Raw genomic sequence first — 20,627 nt, forward strand, 5'->3', positions numbered from 1 at the left:
CTCCTCTACCCTAGCAGCCTGCCTAGCTCACGCTACAGAGTCTCCCCAAAATCCACAAATCTCATAAGTGTGTTGGCCAGCCTCAGCTCATGCAAAGACTCTCGAAAGTCCACAAGCCCCACACAAGCAGTGGCCAGCCTCAGAGTGCGTTGTAGTTCCTGCCAAGCAACCCCAAACGCCAAGTGACAACCAGCTTCAACTTACACTGACCTCCCACCAGATGGTCCCAAGCTTGGCATAAGCAATGGCAACTCTTGGGCTGCAGCATAGCTTCAACTGGGCCACAAGCGTTAACACAAGCAGCACCCATCCTCAGCTTGCATCATAGTGCCCTACATAGGATCCGAAGACCAGCACAAGAAGCAGCTGGCTCAGCTCTCCAAAGTGCCTCCAAGCCCAGCACAAGCAGCCCCAAGCCTAGCACAAGCTGTGGTTGATCTTGTCCCACACCAGAGGCCCTCCCAAGAGGCTCCAGACATGACACACCTGGTGACCAGCCTCAGACCTCTCCAAAGCCCTAACCAACTTTCTCAACAACCAATACACATTATGGGAGACCTCAGCTGGCACCAGTCACTAAAGTGACTCCCACTTCATGGGGTCAGCCCCTGCACAAAGCTCGTCCACTAGAGTCACAGACGACCCTCACAGCCAATCAGCCTGAGGGTCAGTCCACCCATTAACATGCCAGCAGAAATTGAGGCTCAACTGCAACAGGAGGGCACACCCAACCTGCACAGTGGACACCCCATGGAGCTTCTGGCTCAGGGAGACTGCACCACTGGGCTCCATAGTACACCTTCTACATAAGGCCACTCTTTTGAGAATGGGAGATGTAGCAGACCTACCTAATACATAGAAACAAAGACAGTCAGCCAGAATGAGACAAACATCCCAAATTAAAGAACAAGACTAAACTCCAGAAAAAGAGCTAAACGAAATGGAGACAAACAATGTACTAGGTAAAGAGATCAAAACACTGGTTATAAAGATGCTCAATGAGCTTGGAAAGAGAATAGATGGATTCAGTGAGAACTTCAACAAAGATATAGAAGGAAAAAAAAGAGCCAATCGGAACTCAGAACTGAAGACTACGATACTAAAATGAAGAATATAGTAGAGGGAATCAACAGATTAGATGAAGCAGAGAATCAAATTAGTGATGTGGAAGACAAAGTAGAAAATACCCATTTGGAACAGTGATAAAGAAAAAATAATTTTAAAAAATGAGGATAGTTTAAGGGACCTCTGGGACAACATTAAGGGAACCAACATTCATATCCTAGGGGTCTCAGAAGGACAAGAGAGAGAGAAAGAGATTGAAAACTAAAGAAATACTGACTGAACACTTTCCTAACCTGGCGAAGGAAATAGACATATAAGTTGCAGAAGTGCACATAGTTCAAGATGAACCCAAAGAGCTCCATACCAAGACATACCATAATAAAATGCCAAAAATAAAGACAAAGAGAATCATTAAAGTAGCAGGAGAAAAGCAGTTATATACAAGGGAGTGAGTGCCCATAAAAGAGCATCAGATGATTTTTTGACAAATTTTGCAAGCCAAAAGGGAATTACCGTACCATATTTTGCCATGTATAATGTGCTTCTGTGTATAATGCACACCCATGTTTTTGGCCCAAACTTTCAGGGGAAAAAATCTTTCACTTTAATTTTTTTAATTCAAATTTATATTTGTTTACATTTAGGTACTTGTTTGTTGTATTATAAAGGAATTTTAGCATTTATTTTTTAACATTATGGTACAAGAAATTTCATGTAACAAATAATGACAAAACACAGGACCAGATACAAGGTACAAGAAATTTTATGTGCCAGTAACAGATTTACAATATTTACACTGACAAAGGCAAGCTGATTGTAAAAACTCTTGATCAACTAATTATAAAGCTACTACAAAGGTGGAAAGTCAAAAGTAGGAAGACTGTGTAAATACAACAATATATTAAGGAATACACATACATACACACACAAAAGTAAAATATAATGACAAAAACAAATGGGTTGAGTAAAAATGCAATGATTTTAGAATGTGTTCAAACTTAAGCAATTATCAACTTAAAGTAGACTATTAAAAACATAGCTTATTATATATGAAGCACATGTAACCACAAACCAAGAACCTATAAGAGATATACAAGGAATAAAAGAGAAAGGTATCCAAAAATAACACTATAAAAAGTCATCAACACATAAGAGAAGATAGTGAAAGAACAAAAAAGGGGGCCTACCGAGTGGCTCAGTTGGCTAAGAGTTTAAGAGCTCAAGCTCTGAGCAACAGGGCTGCCAGTTCGATTCCCACATGAGCCAGTGACCCTGCACCCGAACTGAGCTGCCAACAGGTGGCAGAATGGCTCAGCTGGTGAGAGCATGTGCTCCTAACAACAAGACTGCCTGTTCGATGGTGGGCTACGTGCCCTGCAACTAAGACTGAACTTGGCACCCTGAGCTGAGCTGCCACCCATATTGCTCAGTGGATAGAGTGTGTGCTTTAACAACAGGGCTGCTGATTTGACTCCCGCATGGGATGGTGGCTATGCCCACCCACAGCTAAGACTAAACTCAGCACCTTGAGCTGAGCTGCCACCCGGATAGCTTAGTGGATAGAGCGTGTGCTCTTAACAACAGGGCTGCTGGTTTGACTCCTGCATGGGATGGTGGCTACGCCCACCCCGCAACTAAGATTGAACACAGCACCTTGAGCTTAGAGGCCACGAGCTGCCGACGGGCAGTCAGATGGCGACTGGCTCCCTCCACAACTAAGATTGAATAACAACAACTTGGCTGGTCCCCTTCCCCAATTCCCCAACACTGTTCCCCTCCCCCAGTTCCCCCAATTGAAAGAAAGAAAGAAAGAACAAGAAAGGAACAGAGAAGTATAACAATCAGAACAATTACTGAAATGACATTAATTACATACCTATCACTAATTAAAGGTAAGTGGACTAAATGTGCCAATCAAAATACATAGGGTGGCTAAATGGATGCAAAAACAAGATCGATATACATGCTGTGTAAAAGAGACTCACACTGCCTGAAAGTAGAGGTGATGGAAAAAGATATTTCATGCAAGTGTATCAATACTTATATCCAACAATATAGATTTAAAGGCTATAACTAGAGACAATAAAGGGTATTACATAATGTTAAAGGTATCAATCCAACAAGAGGATATAACATCTATGCACCCAATGTAGGAGCAAATATTGATTGACAGATGTAATGGGAGAGATTGACAGTAATACAGTAACAGTTACTTGAACACCCTACGATTCCAATGGCTAGATTACCCAGACAGAAAATCAACAATAAATGTGTAGTCTTAAGTGACACATTACACCAGATGGATTAATAAATTAACAGAATATTTCACCCCAAAACAGCAGAATATATACATTCTTTTCAAGTGTACATGGAACGTTTTCCAGGATAGACTACATGTTAAGCCACAAAACAAGTCTCAATAAATTTAAGAAGATGAAATCATATCAAGCACCTTCTGTGATCACAATAGTATGAAACAGGAAATCAAATACAGGCTAAACAACACACTGCCAAATAATAAATGGGTTAACAGGGAGGAAATAAGATACCTTGAGACAAAAGAAAATGAAAATGCAATGACCCAAACTAAGGGGACACAGCAAAAACAGTTCTAAGGGGAAAATTCATAGCAATACAACCTTTGTCATGAAACAAGTAAAACCTTATATGAACAATCTAATCTTACACCTAAAGGAAGTAGTAAAAGAACAAACAAAGCCAAAGTGAGGAGAAGAAAGGAAATAACAAAGATCAGAGCAGAAATAAATGAAATAGAGTCAAAAACAGTATTAACACGTTAAGTGCCATGTCAGTCACCAGTGACTGACACTATACTTTCTGTTTGGACCGCGTCAGTATGCAATTTACAAAAATTATATTCTTCTATTAGGAAAACTAATTTCACTTGAATCGCTTTCACACGTTTCTTCTGACATTATCACTGTTACGGGTAAAAAAAAAATTTTAAACTGCACTGGAACACGAACCACAGACAACTGACTAAAGAGAAAGCATATTTGTGAAATCAGATATCGCGGGCTAAACGAAAAGGAAAACAAAACAGGCTTGGCGCTTAATGTGTTAAAGACCAATGAAACCAAGAGCTAGGTCTTTGAAACATAAGGAAAATTAATCAACCTTTAGCCAGACTCATCAAGAAAGAAGAAAGGACCCAAATAAATAAAATCAGAAATGAAAGAGAAGTGACAACTAACACCACAGAATTGCATAAGTTTATAATAAAATTCTGCAAGCAATTATGTGCCAACAAATTGGACAATGTGGGAGAAATGGGTAAATTTTTAGAAACATACACTTTCTGAGACTGAATCAGGAAGAAACAAAATCTGAGCAGATTGATACTAGTAATGAAATTGAATCAGTAATGAAAAGACACCCAACCAACAAAAGTCCTGGGCCAGATGGCTTCATGTTGGTGAATTCTACAAACATCCAAAGAATTAATACCTATTCTTCTCTATTTCAAAAAATTTAAGAAAAGGGAAAGCTTCCAAACTCATTTTACAAGGCCTGTATTACCCTGATACCAACACCAGACAAAGATACTACAAAAAAAAAATTATAGGTCAATATCCTTGATTAACATACATGCAAAAATCATCAACAAAATATTAGCAAACCTAATTCAGTAATACATTAAAAGGATCATACACCATAACCAAGTGGGATTTTTCCCAGACATGCAGCATTTGTTGAATATCTATAAATTAAGATGATACACCACATAAACAGAAGGATAAAAATTATATTGTATCGATAGATGCAGAAAAAGCATTTGACAAAATCCAACATTTGTTTATGATAAAAACTCTCAGCAAAGTGGGGTTAGAGGGAACATACCTCAACATAATAAAGGCCATATATTACAAACCCATAGCTAACATACTCAACAGTGAAAAACTGAAAGATTTTTCCTTAAAATCAGGAATAAGACAAGATGTCCACTGCCACCACTTTTACTCAACATAGTATTGGAAGTCCTAGCCACAGTAAACACAAGGAAAAGAAATAAAAGGTGTCTGAGTTAGAGAGGAAGAAGTAAAACTCATTATTTTCAAATGATAGAGAGACTGCTAAAGATTTCACAAAGATATTACAACCAATAAATGAATTCAGTAAAATAACAGGATACATAATATTTATTCAGAAATCAGTTGCATTTTTATACACCAATAACGAACTATCAAAGAAATTAAGAAAATCTCATTTGCAACTGCATCAAAAAGAATAACTTCGGATACGTTGAACCAAGGCGGTAAAGGACCTGTACTCGGAAAAATCTAAGACATTGAAGAAAGAAACTGAAGAAGATACAAATAAATGGAAGGCTATACCATGCTCATAGATAGGACGAATAACATTGTTAAATGTCCATACTATCCAAAGCAATCTATAGATTCAATGCAATCCCTAACAAAATACAAATGGTACTTTTCATAAACTAGAACAAATAATTCTAAAATGTATATAGAATCACGAAAGACCCTGAATAGCCAAAACAATCTTGAGAAAGAACAAAGTTGGAGCTATCATGCTACTTTATACCAAACTATTCTACAAGGCTATATTAATCACAAGAGCATGGTACTGGCATAAAAACAGACACATTGATCAATGAACCAGAATAGAGAGCCCAGAAACGTACACCTGTATGTTCAATTAATCTATGACAAGGGAGGCAAGAATATACATTGGGGTAACAGTCTCTTCAGTAACTAGTGTTGGGACATTGGTCTTAGCAATATTTTCTTGAATATGTCTCCTAGGGCAAATACAACAAAAGCAAAAATAAACAAATGGGACTACATCAAACTAAAAAGCTTTGCACTGCAAAGGAAACCATCAACAAAATGAAAGACAGTCTCCTGAATGGGAGAAGCTATTTGCCAATGATGCATCCGATAAGTGCTTAATATCCAAAATATATAAGGAACTCACTCATACAACTTAACACCAAAATACAAACAATTTGATTTAAAAATGGGCAGAGGACATGAATAGCCGTTTCTCCAAAGAGGACATACAGATGGCCAATTTATTTAATGAAAAGATGCCCAATATCATTAATCATCAGGGAAGTGGAAATTAAAACCACAATGAGATATTACCTTACATTGTCAGAATAGCTGATATCAATAAATGAACAAACAAGTGTTGATGAAAATGTGGAGAAAAGGGAACCTTTGTGCACTCTTGGTGAGATTGTACATTGGTGCAGCCACTATGGAAAACTATTTAAAAGATATATGCACCTTATGTTCATTGCAGCATTATTTACAATAGCCAAGACATGGAAACAACCTAAGTGTCCATCGATAGATGAATGGATAAAGAATATGTACATTTATAGAATGGAATATTACTCAGCCATAAGAAAGAATGAAATCTTTCCATTTGTACAACATGGATGGATCTAGTGGGCATTATGCTAATTGAAATAATTCAGACAGAGAAAGACAAACTGTATGGTTTCACTTATATGAGGAATCCAAAAAGCAAAATAAATGAACAAACAAAATAGAAACAAACTCATAGATACAGTGAACAACCTGATACTGGCCAGATTGGACAGGTTGGGAGGATGGATGTAAAAGGTGAAAGGGATTAAGAAGTACAAATTGCCAGTTACAAAAAGAGTCATGGGGATATAAAGTACAGTGTAGGGAATATAGTTGATAACATTGTAATAATTATGTATGGTGTCAGATGGGTAGTGGACATATCAGAGCAGTCCCTTTGTAAGATATATAAATATCTAATCACTACATTATATACCTGAAACTAATAATACTGTATATCAACTATAATTGAAAAATAAATTTTTAAAAATCAGAGTACAGAAAAATCATTGAATCAGCTACAGAAAAAGATATTTGCAAAAGGAAAGGCATATATTCTTTATAATGAACATTTGCATATGTTCATCTTAAACTCTAAATCTTTAAGGTTTTGTGAAACACTCCAATTAGTGGGAATTCTCGGTAGTTGTCCCTTTTCCTTGATTCCAAATGGGAATCTGATTGCCAGTGGGTATTCTCAAGCTGTTATGTGAAACACCAAAGAAGAAAGATATTACAGCTTTGGGGGAAAGTATAGAGCTCTGAAATTCCTTTATGCTACTTTGTTCCATTTTATTACTTTTCAGCTACTAGTTAAATTATTTATTCAATGATTTAAAATACAGTATGTTGTTTGAATAAACAGTTTGCAAAAGAATTAAATTGTGGAAATTTACTCCCAGTCTGAAAATAGTTGTTGATTACTTCACTCACTACATGTAAGGAATTAGGCTAAATACTTTAGGAAAACGAAGATGAAAGAGCCATCATTTTAGGATTCTAGGCAGGGTCAGTTTTAACCTGGACCTTAAAGACTAGAAAGGGATAATTAAAGAAAATAAATAAATAATGGGCATTACTTTGTGTTTTTAAAATATATTTGACAGTATATGTAGTCAAGTTTATTCTGTGGAAAATTGACATACTCTATGTGTTTCCTGTTTGTTTGAATGATACAAATTTTTTTAGTATTAAAAATAAGAAACTTTTGTTGGGAATGTTGTGGACAGTTCTTCCATGAATTTTGTTAATGGAATTTCACCACCAGTCACCATTCAGACATCCCACTAGTTTGTGAGACGAATCAGCCTTTCTCAGTTTTTTATTTAGCACCTGCTTTGCCTAGCTTGTAAAAATGATTTTGTATTTTTCATAATTACCAGCTTCTCATCTGACCATGGCCCACCTCACTTTAGTTACATAGCCTTGCCTTCCTCCTCCACAATGTTACCAACATCTCTGCAGATGTTGTGCATAAGGTGCCAACTTCCAGCACTTTAAATTCCTTACAGAGCTGCATGATCTGCATTGACTTTTGGTGCCAGCTTTGTATGACTGCTGTGTTTCCCTGTAAATAAGACCGGGTCTTATATAAATTTTTGCTCCAACAGTCTACATTTATTCATGTACAAAAATCTACATTGATTCAGTCATGTCCAGCTGACGATCTTAACTGGGGCTTATGTTTAGGGTAGGGCTTATGTTACGAGCATCTGAAAAATCATGCTAGGGCTTATTTCCCCGCTAGGTCTTATTTTTGGGGAAACACGGTAGTGACCTGTTTACTTCACACTTGGTTTATTCTTTTTTCTTTGGTTGTATTGTACGTGCTCAGGATCTTACTGAAACTGCTTATAGTTTCACAATCAGGCAGACTCCCTTTTACATTTAGCCAGCTTTCTGTGTTATTTTATGGCAAACAAATCACAAATACTCTTCCTTTATCATCACAAGTAGAAAATAGAGTTTTTACAGAAAGCTTCAGCCACACTGAGGAGGTTTTCTGAGATCTCTGTGAATTCTAGGTTATTACTGGGTTGAACCAGAGAGCATTCCATTACTTTTCCGAGGCCGTGCGGACAGCTGAGGAGGAGGCTTGGGCTGCTTCCACCAGGGGCCAGCAGCCTGCAGCTGGAGTAATAGATGCTTATATGACGCTGGTGGATTTCTGTGACCAACAGCTCCGCAAGGAAGAAGAGACTGCATCAGGTGAATCACAAAAGAAAAAAATTAGTGTCATACTATGTTAGCATAAAGTGTTATCAATTTTGTACATACTTTTAGTTTTCTACTTGTGTGTTCATTTTAAATGACAAATTCTGAGAAACATCTTTTTAAGAAGGGGATGATATTTCCAAGCAACATGATTTGCTATGTCTTTTATCCAGGAGTCAAGCTATCTTCAGTCTTTCCATTTGCCTAATTTATACTTTTATATTTTGCTTGTAGATTTGGTATTATTAACTTAAGTGTTCTGCCTCTTGCTCTTGGAATAAATTCAATAATCAGCATTTACCCCTTTTGTTACCACCACCCAGGAAACAAACTGCTTCATGCAGAGTGGGTAATCTAATAGAAAAGTTCAGCTTCAAGATAGAAATCTTTACATATAGTCCAAAATTGTGTCTGGTGTTTGTTGATCTAAAGAAAATAATGATATACTCAAGATACAAGCAAAAGGGGTGGCCAGATGGCTCAGTTGGTTAGAGCGCTTGCTCTTAACAACAAGGTTGCTGGTTCGACTCCCGCAATGGGATGGTGGGCCGTGCCCCCCTCAGCTAATAGATTGAACATGGCACCTTGAGCTGAGCTGCCGATGGAGGGCCGGATGGCTCAGTTTGAAAACTGATGGGAAAAAAAAAAACACGTCAACTGGACTTGGAGCTGAGCTGCGCCCTCCACAACTAAGATTGAAGGACAACAACTTGACTTGGAGCTGATGGGTCCTGGAAAAAACACAGTGTTCCCCAATAAAGTTAAAAAAAAAAAAGATACAAGCAAAAATATAACCATTTGTTAAATTTATAATTTACGTATGAGTGGATATATTGACCATTTTCTTTTTTCCTGTCCTTGTTAGTTATAGAATCTGTAGAACTACAGACGTACGCAGTCCTTATGGTGGACAAAATGTTGAAAGCTTTAAAATTACATTCCCATGAAGCCAGGCTGAAGTTTCCCAGACTACTGCAGATTATAGAGCAGTATCCAGAGGAGACCCTGAGCCTAATGACAAAAGAGGTTAGTATTTTTATTCTAGTGAAAGGGAACTTTACAGCACTTAAAGACATACTCCTATTTATATCCACATTAATGTGTGTAATGCATATATATGTTACAGCTTTTCCTAACCAGCAGTGAATTTTGCTATATTCCAAGAACATACGTAATTTAAAACTGTTTACCCTGGCGGTAACCCCGAGTGTGGCTCGGGGTTAATTTTCACTGCCAGAAGCGGTAACCCCTATTTTTTATAATTATTTATTATATTATAATTTATGATTTTGTGTTTCAAACTTTATCATACCTGGGATGCCTACTAGACTCTTGTTTGGACAGATTTAAGTGAGTCCTTCCTAAGAATTACAGGCCTACAATATAAAACAACAAATTTCCATGCAAAAAACAGTGTACCGCTTTGGGTACAAAATTACTGACATAATCAGACCGCCAGGAAGGTTAAAGGGGTGTTCACATTTTCCTCAGTGGGTGTTGGTAATGCTGTGTCTGAGTAAAGACCCCAAGAAATGGAAGAGGAGGTATATTTGGGAATTTTCTGTAGCACAGTTTGCTGCCCATAAACACCAAGCTATATTCTGTAGCATCTGTTGGTGCCTATGCTCAGTGTGTTATTTATATTTAGCCCAGGTAGAAAGGAGTATGTTTCAGCTGGCTTTCTACCCCCATGACTCTAATGCCCGCCAGGAGCACCATGTCCACAGGGAACCTGAGGTCTCCAAATTCACAGTGAGCAGCTAGTGTGTGGGGGCACACAGAAGCAGCCCACAGTCCCCCACATGTTCCCCTCACCCCTTGTATGTCCCTGCTGTCCTCACCCCACACAGGACTGCATCACCCTGCTACCTTCCTGTCACTTAGGCCACTTCTATAAAAGTGGCCTTCTTGTCATAGAAGCCATCTGAAAGATTCCTTAATGACTTTTATAAACATTTAACTGGAAAATAGGGCCAAGCTTTGAGTTGATAATGTAATTATTTCAAAAAGGGTGACATAGAAATCTATTAGTTTTATATAGTCAGTTTTTAAACAATGCTGATCTCTGTGCTGTGGAGATTCAGTGCCTGTCAGGGCTTTACCACACCTCTGACCCTCTTGTAGATTTGGAATGGTGGGGATTTTTTTCAGTAGGTCTTAGAAGATTAAAGTAAATTCAGAAATGCAATATATATGTGTGTTTCTTAAAGATAAGTGAAAAAATAAATAAGTTATAATTTTTGTTTTTTCCAAATAATATTTATATATAATAAAGATAGCATTTTAAATTTGTGAAAAACCAGAGTATTCCGTCAATGTTATTATGACACTGGGGGAGACACTTGAGATGGGGCAGCTAACATGTATTGCGTGCGCCTGGTGAGCTGTGTGGACGGATGCATTCTATCCTCACATACCCTGCTCTTACCTCATGTTACAGATGAAGTTAGGAATCTTGCTCAAGTTCACTCCTTAGACCAATATTCCAAGTAAATCAGATTTTATCTTAAAATTAACACCTTAAAAAGCATTAGAGGAAAATATGAACAAATATTGCAATTGTTCTTGGAGTAGAGACAAAAACCAGAAGCCATAAAGGAAAATAATTTGACATCTATTTGGAAAAATACATACCATATACAAAGTTAAAAAAAAAAAAAGAAAAACTAGGAGAAAAATATTTCCAATACATATTAGAGACAGAGTTGATATCTCTACTCTACAAAATAAATAGACCAGTAGAAATGGTCAAAGGAATTCATACATGATTAACATATATAAGGCAAATAAACAGACTGTTCAGCCTCACTGATAATGAAACGAAAAATTAAAATTAGATATTTTTCACTCATATTGACAATCAATTTTTAAAAAATTGATTTGTGTCCAGTGTTGGAAAGGATTTTGTAAAAGTAGTCAATCTGATTCACTTTTAGAAGTGAAAATTTGAGAAATCTTTTTGGAGGGAAACCGAGGAAAGCTTCTTATAGTTGTTAATGTTCAAACAGTAATTTTACTGCTAAGAATTTATCCTATGGGTATATAGCACAAATACAAAGAGATATAGCAAAAATTGGAAAATACCCTAAAAATTCATTATAAAGACATAGTTAAATAAAATGGAATACTAAACAGCTATTAAAAGGAATGAGGTAAATCTAAGAAAAACCTGCAATGGTATGTCTATTCTGATTCCATTCTTGTAAAAAATATGTGTGCACATGCATAGAACATCTGGAAGGATCAAATGGTTCTCAGTGGAATAGGAACTGAGAGAGCTGAGGGAGAAAAGACTTTATTTTATACTTTTGTCTGTTTTCATACTTCTGATCATATATATATATGTGTGTGTGTGTGTGTGTGTGTGTGTGTGTATACACACACAGACACACACATACATATACATACACATTTTTATATTGGACACATTACTTTTATAATAAAACAATGTTAAATGTTTTATTCATTATTAAGTTACAGCTCTCTGTGTTTTAGATTTTTTCCATTCCTTGCTGGCAGTTCATTGGCTGGATCAGCCACATGGTGGCCTTACTGGACAAAGATGAAGCTGTCGCCATCCAGCACACTGTGGAAGAGATTGCTGATAACTATCCACAGGCGATTGTCTACCCGTTCATAATAAGCAGTGAAAGCTATTCTTTCAAAGATACTTCTGCTGGTCATAAGAATAAGGAGTTTGTGGCAAGGTGATATTAGAGAGAAATTAGGTTGATCAAATACTGCCTGTTATAAAAAATGTGTATGGTAAAAGCAAACTCATAAAAAAAGCTTATATTTATCTTCAAATTAATTAGAGTGTCACTGTAAAATAAAAAATTGTAGACATCTGTTTGCTGAATGTGTCTAACCTGGATATGTTATTATAGGATTTCTTTTTTAAATACATTTCATCTGAGAATATTCATGAAATGTTCTGCCCTTATGCTAATAGTAACCTGTTGGTTGAAACAGACTAGATGAGATGCTTTTTAAAATCAGGTCCTGATATTCTTCTTTAATTGAAAATATATGGGAAGCCCCTCTTAATTAGGATTCAGTAGACTGCCTGAAGTGTCATCCTTTTCACTTATTCAGTTGATTTATAGACGGAGACAGTTGACATATCTAGCGATTGTGTTACGTTTTCATAAATACTTTCTAAATGCACAGTATTTTAGTTGACATTCTCTGTCAAGAGCTTTTTTTGTCCTGAGCTGATTTGCTTTATTATTTAGAGTGTTTTGTTTCTGAGAAGACAGTAAAGAGTAAGGCATAACTTTGTCACGGTTTGTCGATGGGTTAGCTGTGCATAAACCATCTGCCAATGCTGATGCCCTGCCTACCCCATGGTCTCTCAACAGAGGCAACTGCAACATGATTAATTTTTTTTTTAAAAGAAAGAAAAAGGTTTGAAAGTGGCCTTTTCTTTCATAATGTAACTTGAGGAACTGTATATATCAAATTGTATACATCAAAATGTTGACATTATTTGCAAGAATATTTACTTTTTATCTTTGTAGAATACAGTTGTCCTTCCTTATCCTTGAGGGATCTATTCCAAGACCCTCAGTGGATGCCTGAAACTTCAAACAGTATTAAACCCTATATATACTATCTTTTTTTCCTATACATAAATATCTATGATAAAGTTTAATTTATAAATTAGGCACAGTAAACGATTGACAACAATAACAAACAAAATAACAGTTATAGCATTATACTGTAATAAAGGTTATGTGAATGTGGTCTCTCTCAAAATATGTTATTGTACTATACTCACCTTTCTATTGATAATGTGAGATGATACTCATACAATGCCTGAGTTATGAAATGAAGTGGGGTGGATATGCTGGACAGAGAAATGATTCATGTCCCGGGCAGGACAGCACAAGATTTCATCACGCTACTACAATGGCACATAATTTAAAACTTACAAATTGTTTATTTCTGGAATTTTCCATTTCATACTTTCAGACTGCAGTTGACCACAGGTAACTGATACCACGGAAACTGCAGATAAGAGGGAATACTGTACATACTTTGTCCTTCTTCTAATATTGGATAGAATTTTTAAATTGCTCCTTCCTAGACTATGTAATTGGTTATATATAATTTTATATATAAATATAAAACAAATAATTATAAATTATAAGCCTTGACCTGTGGAAGATGTTTGATGACCTAAACTTGGTAATTTTTTATAGGATTAAAATTAAGTTGGATCAAGGAGGAGTGATTCAAGATTTTATTAATGCCCTAGAACAGCTCTCAAATCCTGAAATGCTTTTTAAGGTAATATACCTTCTAGCACATAAAACAGAACTTGGATAAAATCTTACAATCTAGCTTGATTTTTTTTCTCTCTTTTTTTTTATTTTGCATAGGACTGGACTGATGACATCAAGGTTGAATTAGCCAAAAAACCTGTAAATAAAAAAAACATTGAAAAGATGTATGAAAGAATGTATGCAGCCTTGGGAGACCCAAAGGCTCCAGGCCTTGGGGCTTTTAGAAGGAAGTTTATTCAGGTATGGGTGAACGGCAGCCTGCCATTATGATAACAGAATCACTGTGAAGATCAATACTTATATTTGCTGGTTTGTTAACAATTCTGGTTTTAAAATGTCGGATTTGTAAACTTCCTTTAGATCCTATGCTTTCTATGAGATATTAATGGCATATTTTTAGGTCAGATAGTGGTAAGTGGAGCAGTAGGTAAAACCTTGAGGTTTTCATTGTATTCCTTTCTTCATGCTCAGATTCTTAGATATGAAGGTTGCTGCGTCCTGCACAGCATGGGCAGTGAGGATCAAAGGGGCAGTAAAGGGTTAAAGAAACACGAGACAAGGATAGAGTTAAACAAGGATAGAGTTAAGGCGAGGCCAGGGGACTGCAGTTCTCTCTCTGGAACTGAGCCCCAAATCGAGCCAACACATAGCTTTTATTAAGAAACTTCAAAGGAGTGAAACTTTTTTTTTTTTTTTTTACTAAAGTCCGTGTGATAAGTGCCTTATGCCTAATTACCATCGCCAGCCCCGTGGTATTCGAACACATACTGTGCCTTCATACTCCCACACACACAACCCCCAGGATGGTGCAGCTGTTGTGGCCATGAAGTAAGGAAGATGACCGACATCATTCCACCAGGGCCCAATTTTCCAGGACACCCCCTTGAGGAAGCTTTACTGATATCATTCCACCAGGCCTCAGCATTCAGAGACACTTGTGACCTCATTAGGTCAGGGGTTGGTGTGTGGGGGGGCGGTCGAGGATGAAGCTGTAAGGCAACAGAAGGCTGCATATGATTTAATGTTTTTAACTCAATTATTTGAATATTGGATCAAGAAAATATTTGTATTTTATATATAGGTTAACTATTTGTGCTATGAGCACTTCTCTGTTCAAGGCACACTCCTGGTTGCTACAGGAGATACAAAGAGAAGCCAGACCCAGTGCCTGAATTCAAAAGGATTTCTGACAAATACTATATATAAAGAGCTGTGTCATAAGGAAAAATGTAATAAATGTGAGATCTATTTTGAGAGTTCCTGTAGAGTGGAAAGAAAGAGAATACACCTCAGTTTGGAAGGAATCAAGAAAAGCCTCTTGGAGCAAGTGGAGATCCAAATGAACCTTGGAATGTCCAGGCTTTTCACCAACATCCTTATCCCTGTCGCTTCCTCTGTACGAGTTTATCTTCTCTCCCTTGTCCATCTGGAGAACTTAACCTTAGAGATGTGGCTTATGCATCATTTCCCCTTTAGATCCTTCTCTGAACCTCCTTCTCAACAGTCCCCAAAAAGAATTAGGAGCTCCTTCCGCTCTGTTGCCTAAGGCACTGATGCACCTCTTTTAGCATTCATCACACTGCTTGTTTTTTTCCAGTTTTTGTCAAACTACCTTTGTTCATTAAACCTCTGGAAGTTTAAGAGCATAAAGGAGAAGTCCTGGTATTCATGTTGCTAGAGTGCTCAAGTTCCACAGCCTCTAATGCAAAGGAGGATCTTTGTCCCTTCTGGATTATTTTGTGTTTGTTTGTTTTTAATAATTTTTTATTAGGATGTAATTCACGTACCCTACATTTAAAGTGTACATTGCTGTACTTTTTATTGTATTCACAGAGTTGTATAAACATCATCAATTTTCTAACATTGTCATCATTTCTAAAAAGAAACCCCACACCTGTTAGCAGTTACTCCTCATTCTCCTCTCCTGCCAGCCCCAGGCAACCACTGAACTACTTCTGTCTCTATATATTTGCCTGTTCTGGACATTTCCTTTAAATGGAATCATATAATATGTGACCTGGCTTTTTTCACTCATCGTAATGTTTTCAGAGTTCATCTATGTTGTAACATGTGTCAGTACTTCATCCTGTTTATTGCTGAATATTATTCCACTGTATGGATATGCCACATTTTGTGTATCCTTTCATCAACTAATGGACATTTCAGGTGTTTCTACTTCTTAGCTCTTATAAGTAGTGCTGCCGTGAATATCAGTGTAGAAGTTCTTGTGGGGAGATCCTCAGAAGTGGAAAACCATGTTTACAACTCCTTCAATTTATGCCTCCCAAATTAGACTTGTGAACAGGGATTTGTCTTATTCATCTTTTCTTTCCACGATCAAGCATACTGCCTGGTGTGAAACAGACATCTTTAATTAGATGAATTAATGACATAATTTTGATAAATAGAGATAGGTTTTATTGGGTAATACCTCCTTATGGTAGTTTTAAAGGTATGAATGAATGTAGGAATGTATAGGACTATCGTTACCTAAATGTGACCAGGGATGTATCCTAAAAGTGAAGATAAAACCATAAACCTCTGTATTTCATTTTATGACATATATTAGGCTTCACATCATATCAAATCTGTTTCTTAATACTGCTACACACTGAGTATGCAAGGGTCTCAGAACAGGAAATACACATACTGTAAATGTACTTAAAACTCATGTACTGGCATTAACAAAATTTATAAAATTATAGAATACTATATTTAGAAAGGTGTTTATGGGTTTTTTCCCCTAAACCAGTGGTTTAAGAAACTTTTAGGTTTAAGAAACTTTTTTTTTTTCTGTAAAGGCCTAGATTTTCATTTGCAGGCCATATCAGTCTCTCACAAGTCTCCTGTCACACTCACATCTGCCATTATAGTGAAAAAGAAGCCCTAGACAGTATGTAAATGAAAGTCATGGCTGGCAGAAGTCCAATAAAATTTTATTTATAAAAATGGGCCCTAAGCTGGATTCTACTTGTGGGCTATAGTTTGCCAAACCTTGTTCTAAACAAAGAAGCTAGAGCTGAAAAACAGGTGACTTGCCCAGTGTCGAACAGAGTGGCAGAATGGAAACTAGAACCAGCGCTCCCAGCTTAGTAGGACCAATCTATCACCTGTGAAAAGATTTTATTTCAGCAGCACCTCTTTGCTAGCCTTCCCTAATCTACCCTGCTCTCCAGTGGGCTCTGGATCCTACCCCAGACAGAGGGTGTTTCACTGTAGTTTGCTACCTGTCTGTCTTCTCAACCAGTGTGAGAATGTCTCCAGCAATCCTTTTCATTGCCTCATGTTGAATAATTATGCAAAGCCCCCAGAAAAGACTGCATGTTGTCCCTTTGAATTCATGGCCACTTCCTTTCCCTGCATGCTGGATACCATAAGACTCTGGGCTGAAAATCCGCTAGTATAGACCACCATTCTTCCCAGCTGCTGCTGAGCATAGCTGCATCCAACCCTAACCAAGGACAATGTCAGTGGTCGAAACCTACTTCCATTGTTCCTACCAGGCATGATACTTCTCTTGAGGTTACTTTCTAATACCTTGGAAAATCAATCCAGAACTTTCTACTTTGTACCAAATCAAGACATAATTTGCATTAATTAAAGTAATAATCTACCAAGACAGAATTGCCTCACATTTCACATTTCGCCTTCACCTAAGGGCATTATTCCATTCAGATATGTTGTTGGTGCTGATTATGTTTGGGAAATAGCCAATCTTTCTATGTATTCTAAGAATTGCAGATTGTTTCTATACTTTTAATCCATTTATAGATCAAAGAAGAAATTTGTTTTATATATGTCAGTTTTCCTGTAGTAGATTGTCTTAACTTAGATTATATATTTCATTTATACCAGATTTATGTTGTGGGGTTAGTTCTAAATTTGGTAAAAAAAACATTTCTAATTAAAGATGATCAGGTAAATCTTGATAACTATTAAGTCACTGTTAATAATACTCTTTGAGTTTTGGGGGGGTTTGTTTTGTTTTTTTAAAGATTTTATTGGGGAATTGGGGGAGGGAACAGCATTGGGGAATCGGGGAAGGGGAACAGACAAGTTGCTGTCCTTTTGTTCTTCAGCCTAGCTGTGGAGGACGTCGCTTCACTGACCCATATTAGTATTGTGATCATTGCGCTCTTCCTGGCTGAGGCAGATCAGTCGCTGGCCATTGGACACCACTCACAGTGGCTCACAGCAGCCGTGGACTGCTGGCCGCTCACACTGTCTGCCAACCACTCACGGTAGCTCTCGGCAGCCCACTGCAGCCCCATTGTAGTCTACACCTCGTTGGCGACTCACAGCAGCCCAGCTCCAGGTTGAGCTGTTGTTCACAATCTAGTTGTAGAAGGCTCAGCGTCAGTGGCCCATGTGGGATCAGAACTGGCAGCCCTGCTGCTCAGAGCTCGCACTCCCAAGCCAACTCTTAACCAACGAGCCACTAGACCGACCCTTGCGTTTTGTTTTTGTTTATTATTTTGATATCAGGATTATAGTTTAAATATTTGAGTAGAGACTAATACAAAGAAATATTTGATATGTTCCAAGATAAAGTACTTCTAATAATAATTGCTTTTAGAAATATAAATTGCCTATGTTTGTACTGGATTCTGATCCAAATAATGGTTACTAAGGAAAGTAGCATTCTAATATTTTTCTCTTCAGCTGTGATAAATAATTATGGACTGTTCATTTTAATTGAATTACTCCATTTGTGCTTTGTTCCTAATTACTCCTGTTATCATAATGATGTACAGTAACTAGACAATTGGGCACAAAAATGTTAAATGACTTTTCCAGGTTTTTAAAGCCCTTATTAGAATTTATGCTTAGAAGTCACTACCAGCTATTTCATTTCTGTCTTTTCAAAAGAACACAAACAAAAGACAGGCTTCAGGTGTTTTAGAGTATTGAAACATTCAAGGAAAGCAAACTATAAATTATGAAAGCACAGGAAAAAAACATATAATTAGATACTTACAAACATTCATAAGCCTAGAAACTTTTCCAAAGTTCAAATTTACCTTAAACACTAATATTTAAGGTAAATTATTAATTTCAGGCTTTTGGAAAAGAATTTGATAAACACTTTGGAAGAGGAGGTTCTAAGCTACCTGGAATGAAGCTCCGTGACTTCAATGACATTACCAACTCACTACTTTTAAAAATGTGCAAAGACTCAAAGCCACCTGGGAATCTGAAAGAATGCTCACCCTGGATGAGTGACTTCAGAATAGAATTCTTGAGAAATGAGCTGGAGATTCCTGGTAAGTGAACCTTTAGGAGTGATAAAACTACTTTAATAACAATACCATAGCAAGAACTTTTGATTTCTAAAATAATATCAGGATCTTGACAGTTACTGGTTTTTTTAAAAAAGATTTAAGATTTCACTATATTTTTAATCATTACTGTGAATCAGTATACTTTCCCCAATGTCTAATTAGATTATAGATTTCTTGATTATTCCTGACTCCATATTCCTGATTATGACAACAAGTGTTCAGATTTCTAATAATGGTAACTTGTAATTTCCTCTAAACATACCCATGCATTACTCCTGAATAACTTTTTCTTGGAAATATAATATAGCTATAGATGCAAATCATTTCCTGGGATGTACATGTTGGTCCCATTTAAAGTGACGAGATAATGATAAATGACTTACCTTCAGTAAAAAGAATTGTAAAAATGAGATTGGAGACACACAGCAAGTTTGTCAGATGTGAACACAGCACAGCATAACTTTTCAGAAGCGTTCTTTCTATATTTCATGTTTGTCCCCCTGGAATTTGCCAGACAAAAAAAAAAAGTTTCAATATCATTACTCATATTCTCATTCCAGTGGATCTAAAAGAACATATTTGGAGAAACACTTTTCTTTGTTATTATTAACAGCTGTACATTGCATACAGGTAGTTTGAACACAAACATTGAAATCATAAGGAGCATTTTCTTAACATTTTGAAACTTTGCTTCCAGCAATTGTCATCAGTTTGGCTCAAATAAACTCTAATAAAAAAACAACAACAACATTGAAAACGTGAGCCTGCCAATATGCAGCTTGATTCTCTGAAATTATACAGTGTTCTAGCTCAATGCATTATTTTTCCTGTTTGGAATATGTCTACTCCATTAGAATAAGAAACTTCCATCAGTCAAATTGAGAAAATAGCATTTTTTTAAAGTATTTTCTTTAAATGAAAACTTTTAGTAAAAAAATTTTATCATGTTAGATTAGCTTTTTTTTAATTAGCTCAACAAATATGTTTTAAAATACAGGATTCTATAACAAACTATATCCTAGTAAGCCTTTGTTTTGTCTTAGGTCAATATGATGGCAAAGGAAAGCCCGTGCCAGAATACCATGCACGAATTGCTGGGTTTGATGAGCGGGTAGGTGCTGGTGTTTGTGACCTTAGTCACCGCAGTCATGTGGCGTTTAGTTCTTATGAGAATATTTGTCTTTACTAAAGAAAAGGCAGTTAACTTCCCATGTTGGTCTCAAATATATGAGGTGTGACAATTATGTTCGCAAACTTGCTACTGTGTGCTTACATTGACAGCACTGTATGAACAACTTGGTAAGGTTTCGTAACCTTGATATATCAGTGTCTCACAGCTGTGTTCATGTTGACATGTGGCGGTGTCTTGCTGAATGGCGTTCATTATTGCTGTGTGTTTTTGTGTACCATCACGAGAA

The 20,627-nt window shown here is 36.8% G+C and overlaps 1 protein-coding gene across 2 annotated transcripts in view; it reads left to right on the forward strand.

Annotated features, from left to right (window-relative positions):
* The window catches only part of PRKDC (protein kinase, DNA-activated, catalytic subunit), a 229,719-nt gene that overhangs the window by 198,825 nt on the left and 10,267 nt on the right, over nucleotides 1-20,627 (forward strand). For both annotated transcript variants that reach the window (XM_019661296.1, XM_019661297.1), the window contains exons 72-78: nucleotides 8,450-8,633; nucleotides 9,505-9,665; nucleotides 12,135-12,346; nucleotides 13,844-13,931; nucleotides 14,024-14,167; nucleotides 18,987-19,191; nucleotides 20,253-20,320. In XM_019661296.1, coding sequence (XP_019516841.1) covers nucleotides 8,450-8,633; nucleotides 9,505-9,665; nucleotides 12,135-12,346; nucleotides 13,844-13,931; nucleotides 14,024-14,167; nucleotides 18,987-19,191; nucleotides 20,253-20,320 — 1,062 coding nt within the window. The remainder of the gene's footprint in view (nucleotides 1-8,449; nucleotides 8,634-9,504; nucleotides 9,666-12,134; nucleotides 12,347-13,843; nucleotides 13,932-14,023; nucleotides 14,168-18,986; nucleotides 19,192-20,252; nucleotides 20,321-20,627) is intronic.

The sequence above is a fragment of the Hipposideros armiger genome, unplaced genomic scaffold (assembly GCF_001890085.2).
Source record: "Hipposideros armiger isolate ML-2016 unplaced genomic scaffold, ASM189008v1 scaffold_343, whole genome shotgun sequence".
NCBI lineage: Eukaryota > Metazoa > Chordata > Mammalia > Chiroptera > Hipposideridae > Hipposideros > Hipposideros armiger.